This window comes from Lupinus angustifolius, chromosome LG08 (assembly GCF_001865875.1).
Source record: "Lupinus angustifolius cultivar Tanjil chromosome LG08, LupAngTanjil_v1.0, whole genome shotgun sequence".
In the NCBI taxonomy this organism is placed as follows: domain Eukaryota; kingdom Viridiplantae; phylum Streptophyta; class Magnoliopsida; order Fabales; family Fabaceae; genus Lupinus; species Lupinus angustifolius.
The window spans coordinates 613,040-630,732 of NC_032016.1; the positions used below are offsets into that span (position 1 = coordinate 613,040).

The window sequence follows — 17,693 nt, forward strand, 5'->3', positions numbered from 1 at the left end:
AACTTCTCGTTTTCTTTTTGCCTTGTATTTTTCTCTTTTTGGTTACTTTTATTTTCTTCCTCCTATCTTCATCTCCTTAGATGCCATGACAAATTATAAAAGGAGATAATATGAAGGAGGCAAAAGAAAATATATAAAGCAGAACATGAACATACTTCTATAGAAACACATACTTTTACTGATGAAATAGAACATGGAGTGAACCACAATATTTATAGATGAGCAGCCATTAATATTTCAAGAAACAAAGAGACGCATAACCACTCAACCATTAATATTTTAATAGACGAAAAGACACAAAACCACTCAACCATTAATATTTCAAGACACGAAGAGACACATAACCACTCAACCATTAATATTTCAATAGACGAAAAGACACAAAATCACTCAACCATTAATATTTCAAGACATGAAGAGACGTATAATCACTCAACCATTAATATCTCTAACACTTAAAAAGTCGTATACAATCAATAGCACATAATTAAGAAAGCGTTGTTACATTGTCATTTTCAATAACGCTTATTCAATGATGCGCTATGGAATTGATGAATATTAACAACGCTTTCTATCACATACGTTGTTAAACATAACTCATTCAAGTCAACACTAACATTACTGATGTTCAACAACATTATTTCAAGAATGCGCTGTTGAAGTTACCCACATTGACAGCGCTTGCTTTAGTATGCACTATTGATGTTCTTCAGCCTCGTTTTCAACAGCGTCGTTCAAAATTGCACTATTAAATGACCATTGTTAATTATGATATTTGGCGGAGTGACACAGTCAATGCATCATCCACCATTCATTTGAATTGTTTTTTTTTAAAGTCAATAATGATTAAAATTGAATGGTGGATGATAAATTAACAATATAAAAAACTCTTTTATCAAATATAATAAGAAAATAATAGTAATGTCTCATATTTTATATACAAATACATATATAACAAATGAAACATATTTTTTCACATTTGAAAAAATACATATACATTTGCATATTTTATGTTCAATAACTTATCTAATAATACTTATCGGGACTACCCGTTTGAAATATCTATGAATGAATAAGACTTGTTAAATAGACACTTTAGAATGAAGGAAAAAAAATTTCATATCATGTCCCCCAATAAAAATGGGCATGTCCATATATGCTTGACCCTAATGGACAATGGTTTCAATAAACTTCTTTTAAGTTTAAATTTGTGATATAATAAAATATGATAAAGTGTTCTAACCTAAATTTTATTTTTGAAAAAACTATCTAATGTAATTAGTAGTAAAAAATAAGAGGAATAAAAATACTATAATTAACTATATACTAAGAAAATAATAATAATTTCAAGCAAGTATTTGGGTTATTTTTTTAAGGAAGCAGACATGTCATTGGAAAGTACAATAAATATAACAATATGATATGTCCTACCACAATTTAATTAGATTTAGTATTAAAAAAATTGTTTAGTATTTATGTATTGTCAATAATTTTTATATATATAATCAATATATTATTCATCATCTATTTATATTATATTTTTTGAAGAGTAGGTTATGGTTAAAAATGAATGGCTAGTGATATATTGATAGTATATAAAACTCTTACATGATATATAATTGATTTTCTTATTAAAAATGAATTCAAATTCCTAATTTTACAAATTCAATATACAATCTAATATAAAATTTGATTTAGTATTAAAATTGATGAGTGTATTAATGTTGTAAAAATGTATATACATTCATTACATTAACTACTGTTTATTTAGAATATTTTTTTAACAGTTAATAATAATTAAAAATAAATGATAAATAATGATAATATAAAAATTTACAAAATATATAATCTTTTTTCTCAAAATTGATTCTCTTTATTTGCAAAAACTCCACCTTGAATTAGGTCTAGCCCGCCGCTAATCCCAATTCCCAACCCCTTTCCTTGATTTCTCTTATTTTTATTGTTGCGTACATTTTTTTATCCTCCAAAATCCAAACACACCATAGCAAAACCTTCACTGTTATCTTCTCCTTCTTCTTCTTCTTCTTTCTTCTTTCTTCTCTCTTCTCTGTTGTGTTCAGTTTGGTGTTATTGTTTAAATATGCCTCGTACCACCACTGTTGAGTGCCCTGGTTGCCCTCCCCTTCGTGTTCTAACCTTTGACACTCTTGGTCTCATCAAAGGTATAAGACATGCAATGTTATTTGAGACTGAATGTTGTATGATATAATGTTTACTGAGAGAATAGACATCATGGAATATATATATATATGGGAATGTTGTGTTGGATGTCTCGACACGTTAGACAAGCTAAGATTAGAAATGAATGCATTACGTAGAAACTAAGTTGGAGTAACTCCTTATTTAAAAAGATGGTAGAATCGTGTGTGTGAGTTGGTTTGTACATGTGGAGAAAGCTGTTAGAAGGTGCTTGAGGAGAGTAGATCAAATGGAACCGAATCCTCTTCCCGAAGGAAGAGAGAACAAGAAAAATCATAGGGGAATAAGAAAAACTTATATCAATGCTTTCTCAACTAGTATTATAGCTTGTTTGATCTATGTAGCCGACTTTACTAAGTGTGATAAAGACTTGGTTGTTGTTGTAGTGTTTTATCATATGGATTTTATTAACTTTTGTTTATTTTGTGTTGTTAAGTTGTGGAAGCACGTGATAAGCAACATGGAGGAGTTCCAAAGATAGTAGAGAGATGGGGTGAACCTGATTCATCCAAGTCTATCATGGCTGTTTCAATGATTGATCGTAAAACCCAACCGGTATGCCTTCTTTTGCCAAAAGGGTATCTTTTATCTGTAGAAAAAACATTTTTTTATTTTCTGGGTAGCGTTTGTTATTGTTTAAGTACGAATCTGTTTCGTAAGGCCATCAGGTAATTGATAAGCTAGCTAGTCGACTAGATTATTTGAACAATAATAAGTTTCTTGTGTTTGACAATGAGCATTGTTTTAAGTTGTGATCATGTTGTGTTTATCGAAATTGTGGGAAAATGTAGGTGATGCGACCACAATTGTCTTTGCGATGTCGTTGTGGAAATTCCCAAAATTGCAATATTGTTGTCATAGTTGTGGCTACAGTGTGCAATTTAGAACACTTCAATGATGTTTATTTAATATGTTACTAGCTTGTAAGTCCATATTTGATAAGCTACTTGAGATAGCTTATGACATATAAGCTAGAGGCTTATTACATTTTCCACTTATTAACTAATTTCACTAGTCAATTCTGATTCAATCAGCTAGCTTAGCAGCTCCTAGTTTTGCACTCTTAACTTATAAACTTTCAGCAACCCTATTATTTCCCAGGTAGCTGCTAGTTTTTTTCTTTCTTCTCCCTTGTTAACCTTTTTATTTGTTTTTAATGTCAAACTAAGATGTTTAGTAAATCATGTCGGTCAAGACCAGCTCATTGTTGCATGTTTTTTTTAAATGTGAATGCAAAATGAAAATAAAGGCTTTTCTCACTATTGGGTCAAGGGTTCGATTTCTGGAATGACCAAAAGGTCAAGGGTTCGATTCCTGGGAGCGACACTTGTTGGGAGGGACAGCCATACACCCCGAAAGAGATTAGTTCCTTACCCAAAAAGAGTGAGGGGATACCCTTAGTAGTACCAAAAAATATAAAGGCTATTGAGTAACTCAATTTGAGTGAAGCTTAAACTGTGGGTAACTTCATTGAATAGGTTTGATAATATAAGAGTTGATAGTATTAGTATAAGGTCTGATTGATAAGACCTGACAGTATAATGTATACATCGTATAAGTCTTCATCCCTAGAATATTTAGAGATGAAGTGTAAAATTTTAAATTAGAATAGAGGGAAAATTATGCAAAAAAATTGTGATGTTCCCACCCAATACATGTTTGTTAATGAAGTTGCAGTGTCAGTTTAACTAGTTTTTAATATTTAGTTTCTCCTTTTTAGTCATAGGCATTCTCACTGTTAGCGATGGAATAAATTGTTTGCATTGGTTTTATGGTCTTTAGGCAGCTTGGTTTAATGGATGGCTTAGATTTTGTTTTTATGCTTGATTTACGTTATATAAGCCTCTGTTAGAGCCTAAGTATCATCTGTTGGATTAAAAATTGGTCACGTATTATTTTGGAATATGGATTATTGAGATGTCTTCTATCACCATTATATTTCTAATGCGTTTTTGCTTCAAGATACACTTCAAATTGAAAATAGTTTGGTTGGCATTGCTCAATTTCTGGGCTTGGACTTCTATAATGCCAAACAATGTGATTTAAATTGTTCAGACTTAAGACTAGTTGGATTTTGTATTCGGTAGTAAGGTTCTTTTTCTTATTTTTGGGGGTGAGGGTGGGACAATTAAATGGAAAAATATGATTCTTATGATTTACTTATCTTTTTATGGCTTTTCAGTTAATGGCTGTAGCAAGGAAAAATGGCCAAGTAAGTTTGCAGTTTTATTGATGGTTCTAGATAGATTGGTTTTCATTATTTGTTATTAAATATTGAAGTACTTCAATCTATATATATTTTACAGGTTGAGGTTATGAGCCCTATAAATGGAGATCTTCAGGCCATAATTTCGAATGCCAATAGTACAGATCTTCAGTCTGAAGAAAATAATGTTGTTGGTTTGCATTTATTTGAAAAACAAGATTTGGAGGTAGCTTCCAGGTATAAAAAGTATAAACCACTGCTGTTTGACAGCTTAATTTGTCTTTCATTCCTTTCCTTGTTCTATTCTGGTTTTGTGCCCAACAATTGATATACTTGAAGAGTCATAACCACAGTGATTTTTTTTATGAAAATTTAAATGTTTTGGTTTTTTTTACGCCAATGTGTGCATGCAACTCACTGTTATTGAAACTTTTGTCTTAGTTTTAGATTGTTTTGTAGGATTAGTCTTGCTTGTAATCCTACTTGGTAGTTGTTAGAATATTTGGGTTGTCAATCTCATTGTTAATTGGTTTGGCCTTTAGCTTGTACTAGTATTTGACCTACATAACAGTATTAGGTTAGGGTATTGTTTCATATCTATCAATCATGTAGATTATTCTCACTGAAGCAATCCATAAATCTCTTTTTTGTACTTTTATTCTTAAGTCTTAGATTATTCTCAATTAGTGTTACTATATTTTGTTGCCATCTTTCTTTTCTTTCTTTCTTCTCTACCTAAACATTGTAATTTTAACAGTAGTTGATTGACACAGTGTCAGTACTTTGCTAATGGGTAAAGTGTAAAGAGGTTTGGGGGTGCGTGGGGAAAATAGTGCTCAAGTCAAAGCATAGACATGGATATTTGAATATTTCTTCAATTTTCATGTTTTTTGGTTGCATCTCTTGTCAAATGCTATATATATATATATATATATATATATATGAATTTATGTGTTGTGTTGGAAATTAATACATTTGGTATTTGTGCCCTTTCAATATATTTTTCGTTTCCTATTCGTTTTTAGGTCCTGTACTTTACTCACATGCACATCCAAAGGAAATGCAAGCATAAGGTCCATTGAATTTACTGATTTATCAACAGAATCTCCCTGCAACGATTCTTCAAAATCCTGGAACGTTTGTTCTGGTGGTAACATCTTGTGTTGCAAGGTGGACACAAGTGAGAAATTTGCTTTATTTGGCGGGTAAGTGTTTACAATTGACAAAAGCATGGCATAGGAACTTGAAAATAAGTTGAATGCAAATGAGCATTCACTGTTCAAGATTGAACTGTTTCAATAACTTTTTTATTTAACTTTGATAAATGAGCGCTTTATGAATAGAAATGAGAGGAACAAAGTATAACATAATTCACTTAACATGCTAAAAATGGGAATTGGAAGTGGAAAAGACATTAAACTAAAATTAACAATTGTTCTAATTTGAAGATTAGTCTGATCTAATCACTTAAAATTATGGTTAACATAGCCATAGAAATACTTATTTAAAAGAATGTCTTCTATAATATATGTAGTGGCACAAACTTCATGATAAATCATTGAGCTTTTACCATATAGCTTGCATTCCTTTACTCAAGACCCTGATAGTAAGTCTGCAAACAAGAATATTTGGACAAACCTGCTGCATCTGATAATTCTGAGTACAACCCTCTTAAACCTGAAACTTCACTTTCTAAACTGTAAAAACAAATAATCATTAGCTTTGGAGCTTCTGAAACATGTTACATAATGTTTCAGACATGAAGCCTTACATGGCCTGCACAGTCTACACTTTGTGCAACTATGGACTGTTTGGTTATGTGAATGAATGCTTTGGCTTTAAAGCTTGACAATTTGACCGATGTTTTCTATATCTAGTGACATTATGGATGGCCTGCATGAAAAAGTATCATTAGTATTTCATGTTTGAATTTATTTACTTCAATTCCTATGGGATTTTTTTGCTTCATGATTTTTACAAAGCAAAAGAAAATCCAAAGGTGCCTTCTGTTATAGAAGGTACCTTTGGAAGTGCTAAGGGCGCTAAACTTTGGAGACTGTTATGGTTTGTTGTTGTGTGGTCAATCTGGATTATGAGGAATGAAGCTATCTTTTTGGACAAAGAAGTGAGCTATGTGCACTTATTCGATTTAATCCAGACTAGATTTTGGATTTGGTTCTCCTCATTTGTAACTTAAACTTCTTTATCTTTTGCAAATTGGTATATAGATCCAAAACCTTGTATTACTTTAGTCTCTAAATAGATCACTAGTTGATCGTTTCTTTTGTATTGGGCAGATACTCCTTGTGCTCAGTTTTATACAATTTTTCTTTACCGAAAAAAATGGTGCTTAAAAAGAAAATTTTCAAGAAATACTGAAAATAAGAACTAGATAGGTTGTGCAACAATTACAAGCATGTTACAGCCAATAAAAAGAAAATACGAACGAGGACCCCTTACCTCAAACCTTTTATACAGTCTAAACATTTACACCAACTCTATTACTGCTATTTATATATTTGACATGAGAAATAATGATTAAGAACATTATCTATAGGAAAGGTGTTGAAGTTAACATTTGGGATCTTGACAACTGCACTAAGATCTGGAATGCCAAATCTGTGAGTCGTTACATCAAATTCCAGCTTTCTACTTATTCATTTATCTTCCCCAAGTTTATTTTTACCGTAGCTTTTTTGGTATTTTTTCCATGCTTGAATTTACCAATCCCTTTGACCTATGCAGCCTCCTAAGAACAGCCTTGGTATATTTACACCTACCTGGTTCACATCGGCTACATTCCTAAGCAAAGATGACCATAAAAAATTTGTAGCTGGCACTAACAGCCATCAGGTAATTTTAATGAGCTGATTCTTCTTAAATTCTGAAATGAAAGAGTAAACATATTGTTACTGTCTCGTAGCACATGAAATGTTCCTTGTTGATATCCTTGTACAAGGTGGGCAAGACTCTTGCTCTCTTATCTTGTAATTCCATAGAATTAGAAATATATTTTGCAAGAGGAAAACTTCTCATGAAGTATATTTATGCCGGAAGAAAGGAATACTTTATTTGTTATTGATTACCCATATTGTGTTTTGTAAATGGTTGTGATCAAGTTAATATTGTATCCTAAAGGAATGTTTGTTTTTGCTTCGTAAAGTGATAAGTTTGGCTTTGACATTTATATTTTATAATAAATTGAACTGGAAAGTAGTTCTCAATGTTCACCTCTTCCAAAAAAGCTCCAATTATATTTAAAATAATTCAGTAAAAAATAAAATGTTTAAAAATTTAAAAAATAAATGTAATGATTTGAGATTTGTAAATTGTCACAACCTATTTTCCCTCCTCACTTTTCTTATTTTGCCCATTCCTATCTTAAAAAATAAATATTATACTATCATTCATAATTATATATGCTATTAAAGAATAGTCTCATGTTATGATCTTTCAGTCAAATGGGATCTCTATTAATAACACAGAATACAACAACAACCAAACCTTTATCTCACTAGGTGAGGTCGGCTACATGGATCTAGCACAGCCATACACCCCGAAAGAGATTAGTTCCTTACCCAAAAAGAGTGAGGGGATACCCTTAGTAGTACCAAAAAATATAAAGGCTATTGAGTAACTCAATTTGAGTGAAGCTTAAACTGTGGGTAACTTCATTGAATAGGTTTGATAATATAAGAGTTGATAGTATTAGTATAAGGTCTGATTGATAAGACCTGACAGTATAATGTATACATCGTATAAGTCTTCATCCCTAGAATATTTAGAGATGAAGTGTAAAATTTTAAATTAGAATAGAGGGAAAATTATGCAAAAAAATTGTGATGTTCCCACCCAATACATGTTTGTTAATGAAGTTGCAGTGTCAGTTTAACTAGTTTTTAATATTTAGTTTCTCCTTTTTAGTCATAGGCATTCTCACTGTTAGCGATGGAATAAATTGTTTGCATTGGTTTTATGGTCTTTAGGCAGCTTGGTTTAATGGATGGCTTAGATTTTGTTTTTATGCTTGATTTACGTTATATAAGCCTCTGTTAGAGCCTAAGTATCATCTGTTGGATTAAAAATTGGTCACGTATTATTTTGGAATATGGATTATTGAGATGTCTTCTATCACCATTATATTTCTAATGCGTTTTTGCTTCAAGATACACTTCAAATTGAAAATAGTTTGGTTGGCATTGCTCAATTTCTGGGCTTGGACTTCTATAATGCCAAACAATGTGATTTAAATTGTTCAGACTTAAGACTAGTTGGATTTTGTATTCGGTAGTAAGGTTCTTTTTCTTATTTTTGGGGGTGAGGGTGGGACAATTAAATGGAAAAATATGATTCTTATGATTTACTTATCTTTTTATGGCTTTTCAGTTAATGGCTGTAGCAAGGAAAAATGGCCAAGTAAGTTTGCAGTTTTATTGATGGTTCTAGATAGATTGGTTTTCATTATTTGTTATTAAATATTGAAGTACTTCAATCTATATATATTTTACAGGTTGAGGTTATGAGCCCTATAAATGGAGATCTTCAGGCCATAATTTCGAATGCCAATAGTACAGATCTTCAGTCTGAAGAAAATAATGTTGTTGGTTTGCATTTATTTGAAAAACAAGATTTGGAGGTAGCTTCCAGGTATAAAAAGTATAAACCACTGCTGTTTGACAGCTTAATTTGTCTTTCATTCCTTTCCTTGTTCTATTCTGGTTTTGTGCCCAACAATTGATATACTTGAAGAGTCATAACCACAGTGATTTTTTTTATGAAAATTTAAATGTTTTGGTTTTTTTTACGCCAATGTGTGCATGCAACTCACTGTTATTGAAACTTTTGTCTTAGTTTTAGATTGTTTTGTAGGATTAGTCTTGCTTGTAATCCTACTTGGTAGTTGTTAGAATATTTGGGTTGTCAATCTCATTGTTAATTGGTTTGGCCTTTAGCTTGTACTAGTATTTGACCTACATAACAGTATTAGGTTAGGGTATTGTTTCATATCTATCAATCATGTAGATTATTCTCACTGAAGCAATCCATAAATCTCTTTTTTGTACTTTTATTCTTAAGTCTTAGATTATTCTCAATTAGTGTTACTATATTTTGTTGCCATCTTTCTTTTCTTTCTTTCTTCTCTACCTAAACATTGTAATTTTAACAGTAGTTGATTGACACAGTGTCAGTACTTTGCTAATGGGTAAAGTGTAAAGAGGTTTGGGGGTGCGTGGGGAAAATAGTGCTCAAGTCAAAGCATAGACATGGATATTTGAATATTTCTTCAATTTTCATGTTTTTTGGTTGCATCTCTTGTCAAATGCTATATATATATATATATATATATATATATGAATTTATGTGTTGTGTTGGAAATTAATACATTTGGTATTTGTGCCCTTTCAATATATTTTTCGTTTCCTATTCGTTTTTAGGTCCTGTACTTTACTCACATGCACATCCAAAGGAAATGCAAGCATAAGGTCCATTGAATTTACTGATTTATCAACAGAATCTCCCTGCAACGATTCTTCAAAATCCTGGAACGTTTGTTCTGGTGGTAACATCTTGTGTTGCAAGGTGGACACAAGTGAGAAATTTGCTTTATTTGGCGGGTAAGTGTTTACAATTGACAAAAGCATGGCATAGGAACTTGAAAATAAGTTGAATGCAAATGAGCATTCACTGTTCAAGATTGAACTGTTTCAATAACTTTTTTATTTAACTTTGATAAATGAGCGCTTTATGAATAGAAATGAGAGGAACAAAGTATAACATAATTCACTTAACATGCTAAAAATGGGAATTGGAAGTGGAAAAGACATTAAACTAAAATTAACAATTGTTCTAATTTGAAGATTAGTCTGATCTAATCACTTAAAATTATGGTTAACATAGCCATAGAAATACTTATTTAAAAGAATGTCTTCTATAATATATGTAGTGGCACAAACTTCATGATAAATCATTGAGCTTTTACCATATAGCTTGCATTCCTTTACTCAAGACCCTGATAGTAAGTCTGCAAACAAGAATATTTGGACAAACCTGCTGCATCTGATAATTCTGAGTACAACCCTCTTAAACCTGAAACTTCACTTTCTAAACTGTAAAAACAAATAATCATTAGCTTTGGAGCTTCTGAAACATGTTACATAATGTTTCAGACATGAAGCCTTACATGGCCTGCACAGTCTACACTTTGTGCAACTATGGACTGTTTGGTTATGTGAATGAATGCTTTGGCTTTAAAGCTTGACAATTTGACCGATGTTTTCTATATCTAGTGACATTATGGATGGCCTGCATGAAAAAGTATCATTAGTATTTCATGTTTGAATTTATTTACTTCAATTCCTATGGGATTTTTTTGCTTCATGATTTTTACAAAGCAAAAGAAAATCCAAAGGTGCCTTCTGTTATAGAAGGTACCTTTGGAAGTGCTAAGGGCGCTAAACTTTGGAGACTGTTATGGTTTGTTGTTGTGTGGTCAATCTGGATTATGAGGAATGAAGCTATCTTTTTGGACAAAGAAGTGAGCTATGTGCACTTATTCGATTTAATCCAGACTAGATTTTGGATTTGGTTCTCCTCATTTGTAACTTAAACTTCTTTATCTTTTGCAAATTGGTATATAGATCCAAAACCTTGTATTACTTTAGTCTCTAAATAGATCACTAGTTGATCGTTTCTTTTGTATTGGGCAGATACTCCTTGTGCTCAGTTTTATACAATTTTTCTTTACCGAAAAAAATGGTGCTTAAAAAGAAAATTTTCAAGAAATACTGAAAATAAGAACTAGATAGGTTGTGCAACAATTACAAGCATGTTACAGCCAATAAAAAGAAAATACGAACGAGGACCCCTTACCTCAAACCTTTTATACAGTCTAAACATTTACACCAACTCTATTACTGCTATTTATATATTTGACATGAGAAATAATGATTAAGAACATTATCTATAGGAAAGGTGTTGAAGTTAACATTTGGGATCTTGACAACTGCACTAAGATCTGGAATGCCAAATCTGTGAGTCGTTACATCAAATTCCAGCTTTCTACTTATTCATTTATCTTCCCCAAGTTTATTTTTACCGTAGCTTTTTTGGTATTTTTTCCATGCTTGAATTTACCAATCCCTTTGACCTATGCAGCCTCCTAAGAACAGCCTTGGTATATTTACACCTACCTGGTTCACATCGGCTACATTCCTAAGCAAAGATGACCATAAAAAATTTGTAGCTGGCACTAACAGCCATCAGGTAATTTTAATGAGCTGATTCTTCTTAAATTCTGAAATGAAAGAGTAAACATATTGTTACTGTCTCGTAGCACATGAAATGTTCCTTGTTGATATCCTTGTACAAGGTGGGCAAGACTCTTGCTCTCTTATCTTGTAATTCCATAGAATTAGAAATATATTTTGCAAGAGGAAAACTTCTCATGAAGTATATTTATGCCGGAAGAAAGGAATACTTTATTTGTTATTGATTACCCATATTGTGTTTTGTAAATGGTTGTGATCAAGTTAATATTGTATCCTAAAGGAATGTTTGTTTTTGCTTCGTAAAGTGATAAGTTTGGCTTTGACATTTATATTTTATAATAAATTGAACTGGAAAGTAGTTCTCAATGTTCACCTCTTCCAAAAAAGCTCCAATTATATTTAAAATAATTCAGTAAAAAATAAAATGTTTAAAAATTTAAAAAATAAATGTAATGATTTGAGATTTGTAAATTGTCACAACCTATTTTCCCTCCTCACTTTTCTTATTTTGCCCATTCCTATCTTAAAAAATAAATATTATACTATCATTCATAATTATATATGCTATTAAAGAATAGTCTCATGTTATGATCTTTCAGTCAAATGGGATCTCTATTAATAACACAGAATACAACAACAACCAAACCTTTATCTCACTAGGTGAGGTCGGCTACATGGATCTAGCAACGCCATAATGCTCTATCATAAATCATGTTCATTGACAAATCATTGATCTCCAAGTTTTTCTATAATTAACACAAAGTATATGTGATGTTAATTTTTTAATTCTGAAAGGCAAAATTGGCTGTTTCTGTTATTATTTCTCTAGCAGCTGCAGCTTTCGTTGATTATAGATTTTCCCACTACTCTTTAATTTATGACCTTGGTCTTCGGAACAGGTTCGCCTTTACGACATATCTGCTCAGCGGAGGCCTGTTCTCTCATTTGATTTTCGTGAGACGTCAATTAAAGCACTGGATGCAGATATAGATGGCTATTCAGTCTATATAGGGAACGGGTCCGGTGACATGGCTTCTTTTGATATACGCACAGGTATCCCTATTGTCATGGGAAGGTTGTCATAAATTTCAGATTTGTGGTTACAGCATTATTTAACTTGCTTCCATATCATAACCCAATATGTTAATTCCAATGTCTTTTTTAACTCATAAACTTAACTAAAACATGAACAGTGGTTATGAAACCTTTTTTTTACTTGGAACTTGTGTAGTTGTGTTATTTTGTTATTATGATTTATGGATAATGATATGTATCACCTTTATAACTTGAATTTGTGTTATTCATATAATATGTTTATTGATATGTGTATCTTTAGTATTATGACTTGTGACTTGCTATCCATATATATATATATAGTATTATATATATTAGTAGGATCTTATGATCCTATGTTTACGATCTTTGATGATCCTCTCGATCCTAAGTACAATCTCGATTTTAACTACCTTGGATATGCATCTCGATCTTTGATTTTATGTTTCTTTGGTTCTTTTTACTTTTTACATCACTTACATTTAGTTACATCGAGAGAGGAATTAAAAGGAAAGCTAGAAATGTGGAAACAAGCTTTAAAAGTACTTGACTTTCGTATAAGTCGAAGTAAGACAAAATTGTTTAGTTGTGCAAGTGCTGCCACTCAAACTGAACGATGAATTATTCCTGAAATTGTCCTCTTTTAGCTTAAGCAAGACTACGAAATATCAACAAAGAGTAGGATATCGGTTCTACTTAGTGCTCATGATCAGTTCCAGTATGTTTTGGTTCACTGATTGAGAGATAGGGGGAGTCTTAAAATTTAAGAATTTTCAAGCCAACAGTTCCCTCATAATATGTTTAATTATGTGAGTGTAGTTATGATGAGAAGCTTCATTTGGACTAGTGGCCTTTTCAAATGGCTGTGTTGCTACTATTTTTGGCAATTGGTTGTCAACAAAAGCAATTGTATTAAAGCTGCAGCGTCTGATTATTTCAAACTTTATATGTTTTTGCTTCTATTTTCTTTTAGTTGAGCTTTTGAATGAGTTTTGTTTTATAATTATTCACCCAATAATTTTTTTTACAGGAAAATTGCTAGGGTGTTTTATCGGAAAATGCTCTGGAAGCATCAGATCAATAGTCAGGCACCCTGAGCTACCTGTTATAGCTTCATGTGGTGAGCATTAATTCATAACTTGTATGTGGAGGAGGTAGATAAAATGGCACATAAATGGAGTTTGACTGTGTTTTCCCTTTGTAGGTTTTGTATTGTTTAAATTATGCCAGGGTTCCTTGGTGCAGTATTTGGATCACAAATTATTCTGTAGTTGTTTCTTAAATCAGTTCTATATGATGCTACCTATTTATAAGTCTTGTTACCTTCTTTACCTTATGTGTGATTGCTCCCAAAGCTCATCAGTTCTATATGATGCTACCTCTCTTTTTTCTGGATAGATAGTGATTCATCATAACTTAATCTGATAAAAATTTACGGCGTTCTTGTGATCAACTTAGTTTTCCATGCATGACACTAATGTTCATATCATGATCTTTTTTCTAGGACTGGACAGCTATCTACGACTTTGGGATACGAAGACAAGACAGCTTCTCTCATCTGTAGGCTTTCGATCATTTTTCTATGTCTTTACAGTATGCTCGTGAAGTTCATGTTGTTGGGATATGTACCTATTGGAGTAGTAATATAACTATACTGAGTGAGTGTAGTTTAGTTTGCTGTTAGTGTAAGTTAGTTACTGACAGCTGTCATCATCTGTTCCATGGGTTAGGGCACTATTTGTATGTAGTGACCTATTGTATCAGCTCGTTCTAAGATTGGAAGAAAAGTTTCAGTTACAGATTTCTGTTACTCTCTTCTAATCCTGAAGTTTCAGATTTTTTCTATTAGTATCCGATTGTAAACTACAGGGTGAGCCTGCCTTGGCATAACAGTAAGGCTAATGTTTAGCGACCAAGAGATCACACATTCAAATCCTGGAAACAGACTCTCTGTGTGCGGAGTAAAGCTATGTACATCTATCTTTTCTAGACCCCAATTGGTGCAAGCCTTATGCACTGGGCCACCTTTTTTAGTACCCGACTGAAATTTAAGGATTTCAAACAAAAGGGACTTGAAATTTAAGGATTTTACAGTCTTAGGTGTCTGTAAAATTAGTATTTTTAAATAATTCGATATTCTTCTAATCATAGTTTTTTGTTATTTTAATTGGTTGCAGGTTTTCCTCAAGCAGCCTCTTATGCATGCTTGTTTTGACTCCAACTTCATTGTTGAAGGTTAGTACTTTTCATTCTTGCTTAATATAGTATTTCAAGATCTACAATTAAACATAAAAAGAAAGAAGAAAAACATCGAAGATCGTCAGCTGTTTACTGGTACTTGATGCCTGGAGTAATTCGCTTGTGTCATAGCTTCACACTAATTTTATAAACAGCAAAAACTTGGATTTGAAGCAAACAATTATGTAGGGGATACAGCTTTCACTATCAATGCTGTTAAAAATTAAAAGTTCATCAATTTAATGAGACACATGTAGAATTTAGTAAGGGGGCAAAAATAGATTAATTCTTGAATATTAGAAACTTGCTTATTGTCCCAATGTAAAGGGCTCTAAAATGGTATATATGCTTTTAAATTAGAAATTAGTAAGTATATTAGCATTTATATGGTGCTAAATGCAGAATTATTCAAAATTTTATGATATTTATGGGAGTGAGATAATGTAGTATCGTTTGAAATTTGTGATGAGGAAAAGTAGTTGATGGTCTGGCCTCTTGCTTTTTAGCTCCCTTTGGGATTGCAACGGGGCGGGCGCGAGTAGTGTTTTTCGATGCCCACACTTACCATTTATAGGTACCCACGCGGATAGCGGGTATGTGTGGATACCCAATGGGTTTTTAAGTTTAGGTATATATTTATATATTTTGTAATAATATATAAAATAATTATTGCATAATAATAAAATTTATATACATGTTTAATTTATTATTATATTTCAATCACTAAAATTCATTATAAAATAAAAATAAAATTGATAATATATAATTATAAAATAATAAAAAAGTATATATATATATAATATTTAATTAAAAAATTAATTTGTAAATATGCGTGTTTCACGTGGGGTAGATATAAGGATGGCAATGGGTACTCGAATCTGTAGGTATCTGCAAAAAATACTCCCAAGGGTCGGGTCTGGGTCCACGGGTAATTGAGGCCTGCTGTTGGATGGGTCTGGTTTTGGGTAATGAGGTATCTAGACCCACAGGTACCCAGACCCGCTATTCTTTCTTGTTTTTGTTGTATAATCTATTCTTCTGCATCAAATGTGGTGTACTATGATCTTTTGCTTTCTTAATATGATTGCAATCTGCAACTTTGATTATTCCTACCAGGAGTCATTGACTGCAACATGCGTGACACTACATCATAGTTAGGCTTCACGGCGATTGCATAATCAAATTCCATGAGATGTTCTAGAAAGTAAAATACAGATAAAAGACTTCTATGTTAGACTGCACTGATAATAAAGTGCTAAAGTACTAGTTCATACCTAATTGTAAAATTTTCTAGGTACCCATAGGGTTTTTCTTGAGCCAAAGAGAGGCTTAAGGGATGGATATAATTCTCCTTCCCCAAAATGTCACAAGGTTTTCGGGTCCATTTGTGAGTTGGATTTTTGAATGGATCGAAATAAAAGAGAAGGCTTGAGAGTCATAAAATACACTTCTGAGATGATTCCAAAGCTTTCTCTCAAGCTTTTTAATTTATTTTGCTTCTCTCATATTTCTGTGTTGCTACTTAAAATTTTATATATATTTATTATTTTCATGATGTCTTTGGTGATTGAAGTCTATCCTTCGCCTCTAATTTTATATAAGCAGAAACTCCAGCCGGAGCAGTTTCGCTACCAAACAAGGAACAAACTACAAACATAATTAGTGAAGAACTTGAAGCATCACCTTTGAAAAGAAAAAAGTCTTCCAAGAACAAAGAAAATATAGATGGTGGTGAAAGAAAGAAAAAATCTAAGCGGAGCGAAGAACACAAGAAGTCTAAAGGAAAAGATGGAGGCGAAAAGATTGTGTCGAAAGACAAGCAAAGCAAGTCAACATCCAAGAAAAAAAATAAGGGCTCAAAATTTGCAATTCCAGATGAAGGGTTGTGATGTAGATGGTTAAAATAGAAACCATTTGATGTATACTTATCAAGACCAATATGGAGATGCATGGTGAGGAAGGTAGCAACTATGCATTCAGGGGGGGATATGTTTGGTAGTTAGATCATCTTGGAGGTGACTTTTCTTAGCTGAGTTTGTGTAAATTGATTCAGTTTTGTTGGTTATTTATGCATAAGATATAGGATGAGCATGAACGCAACATAAAGGTTACTACTGGATTTAAATCCTGGAAATAGTCTTTTCGATTTCAAGGACAAAGTTGTATACATCTGACTCTCCGTGCTTCACTAGATGGAAGCATCATGTATTAGGGTCCTTTTTTTTATTTATGTATGAGCTTAGTATGTTTTTACCTTTTCACTTTACGGTCATGAGATAGATCAATCTTTAGGCGCAAAACGATGTTTGGAAGTTATTGACTTGTGGCAATCTTCTTTTGGTAACAGATTTCTTTTACCTTTTTTTTTTGCTTGATGTGAAAAATCATTTCAATTCTTCATCTTTTATCAAATTAACCAAAATTGTGATCCTCCTCTTGAATGATTTGTATAACAAAATGTCTTACTGTATATTCACACGTATATAGTAAGACCATAATGCTAGCATAAAAGTTCCTCTTTAAAATATCTCCATGTTCAATACTTTGTGGAAAATTTGTAGTTTTCTTTTAATGGTTGTAGTTATCACTGATAACTTTTCATCCTCTCTAAATGAGTTCTACACCAATTAGAACCATTGAATGTTATAAATGATAAAGGTCAATTGTATCTTAATCTTTAAATTTACATTGGAATTTAGTTTATAGTA

At 32.1% G+C, this 17,693-nt stretch overlaps 1 protein-coding gene across 2 annotated transcripts; it reads left to right on the forward strand.

The window, feature by feature from the left end:
• LOC109354805 (WD repeat-containing protein 74-like) lies at positions 2,029–17,434 on the forward strand. Of its 2 annotated transcripts, XM_019597548.1 has the most exons (12): positions 2,029–2,183; positions 2,657–2,775; positions 4,403–4,432; positions 4,527–4,663; positions 5,452–5,631; positions 6,984–7,047; positions 7,172–7,279; positions 12,594–12,747; positions 13,778–13,867; positions 14,252–14,307; positions 14,925–14,982; positions 16,591–17,434. In XM_019597548.1, exons 1-12 carry the CDS (start codon positions 2,102–2,104, stop codon positions 16,872–16,874), a joined length of 1,362 nt encoding a protein of 453 aa, XP_019453093.1. In that variant the 5' UTR covers positions 2,029–2,101; the 3' UTR covers positions 16,875–17,434. The 2 variants fall into 2 exon arrangements, with proteins under 2 accessions (XP_019453093.1, XP_019453092.1); XM_019597547.1 differs by lacking the exons at positions 2,029–2,183; positions 2,657–2,775; positions 4,403–4,432; ... (2 more) ...; positions 6,984–7,047; positions 7,172–7,279 and adding exons at positions 8,782–8,842; positions 8,937–9,073; positions 9,862–10,041; positions 11,394–11,457; positions 11,582–11,689.

Excerpts from the sequence above, each read along its gene's own strand:
- LOC109354805 (XM_019597548.1), top strand. The coding sequence starts at position 2,102 with ATGCCTCGTACCACCACTGTTGAGTGCCCTGGTTGCCCTCCCCTTCGT. Across the intron at positions 4,664-5,451 it reads GATTTGGAGGTAGCTTCCAG|GTCCTGTACTTTACTCACAT; the intron begins GTATAAAAAGTA and ends ATTCGTTTTTAG. Across the intron at positions 13,868-14,251 it reads ACCTGTTATAGCTTCATGTG|GACTGGACAGCTATCTACGA; the intron begins GTGAGCATTAAT and ends TCTTTTTTCTAG.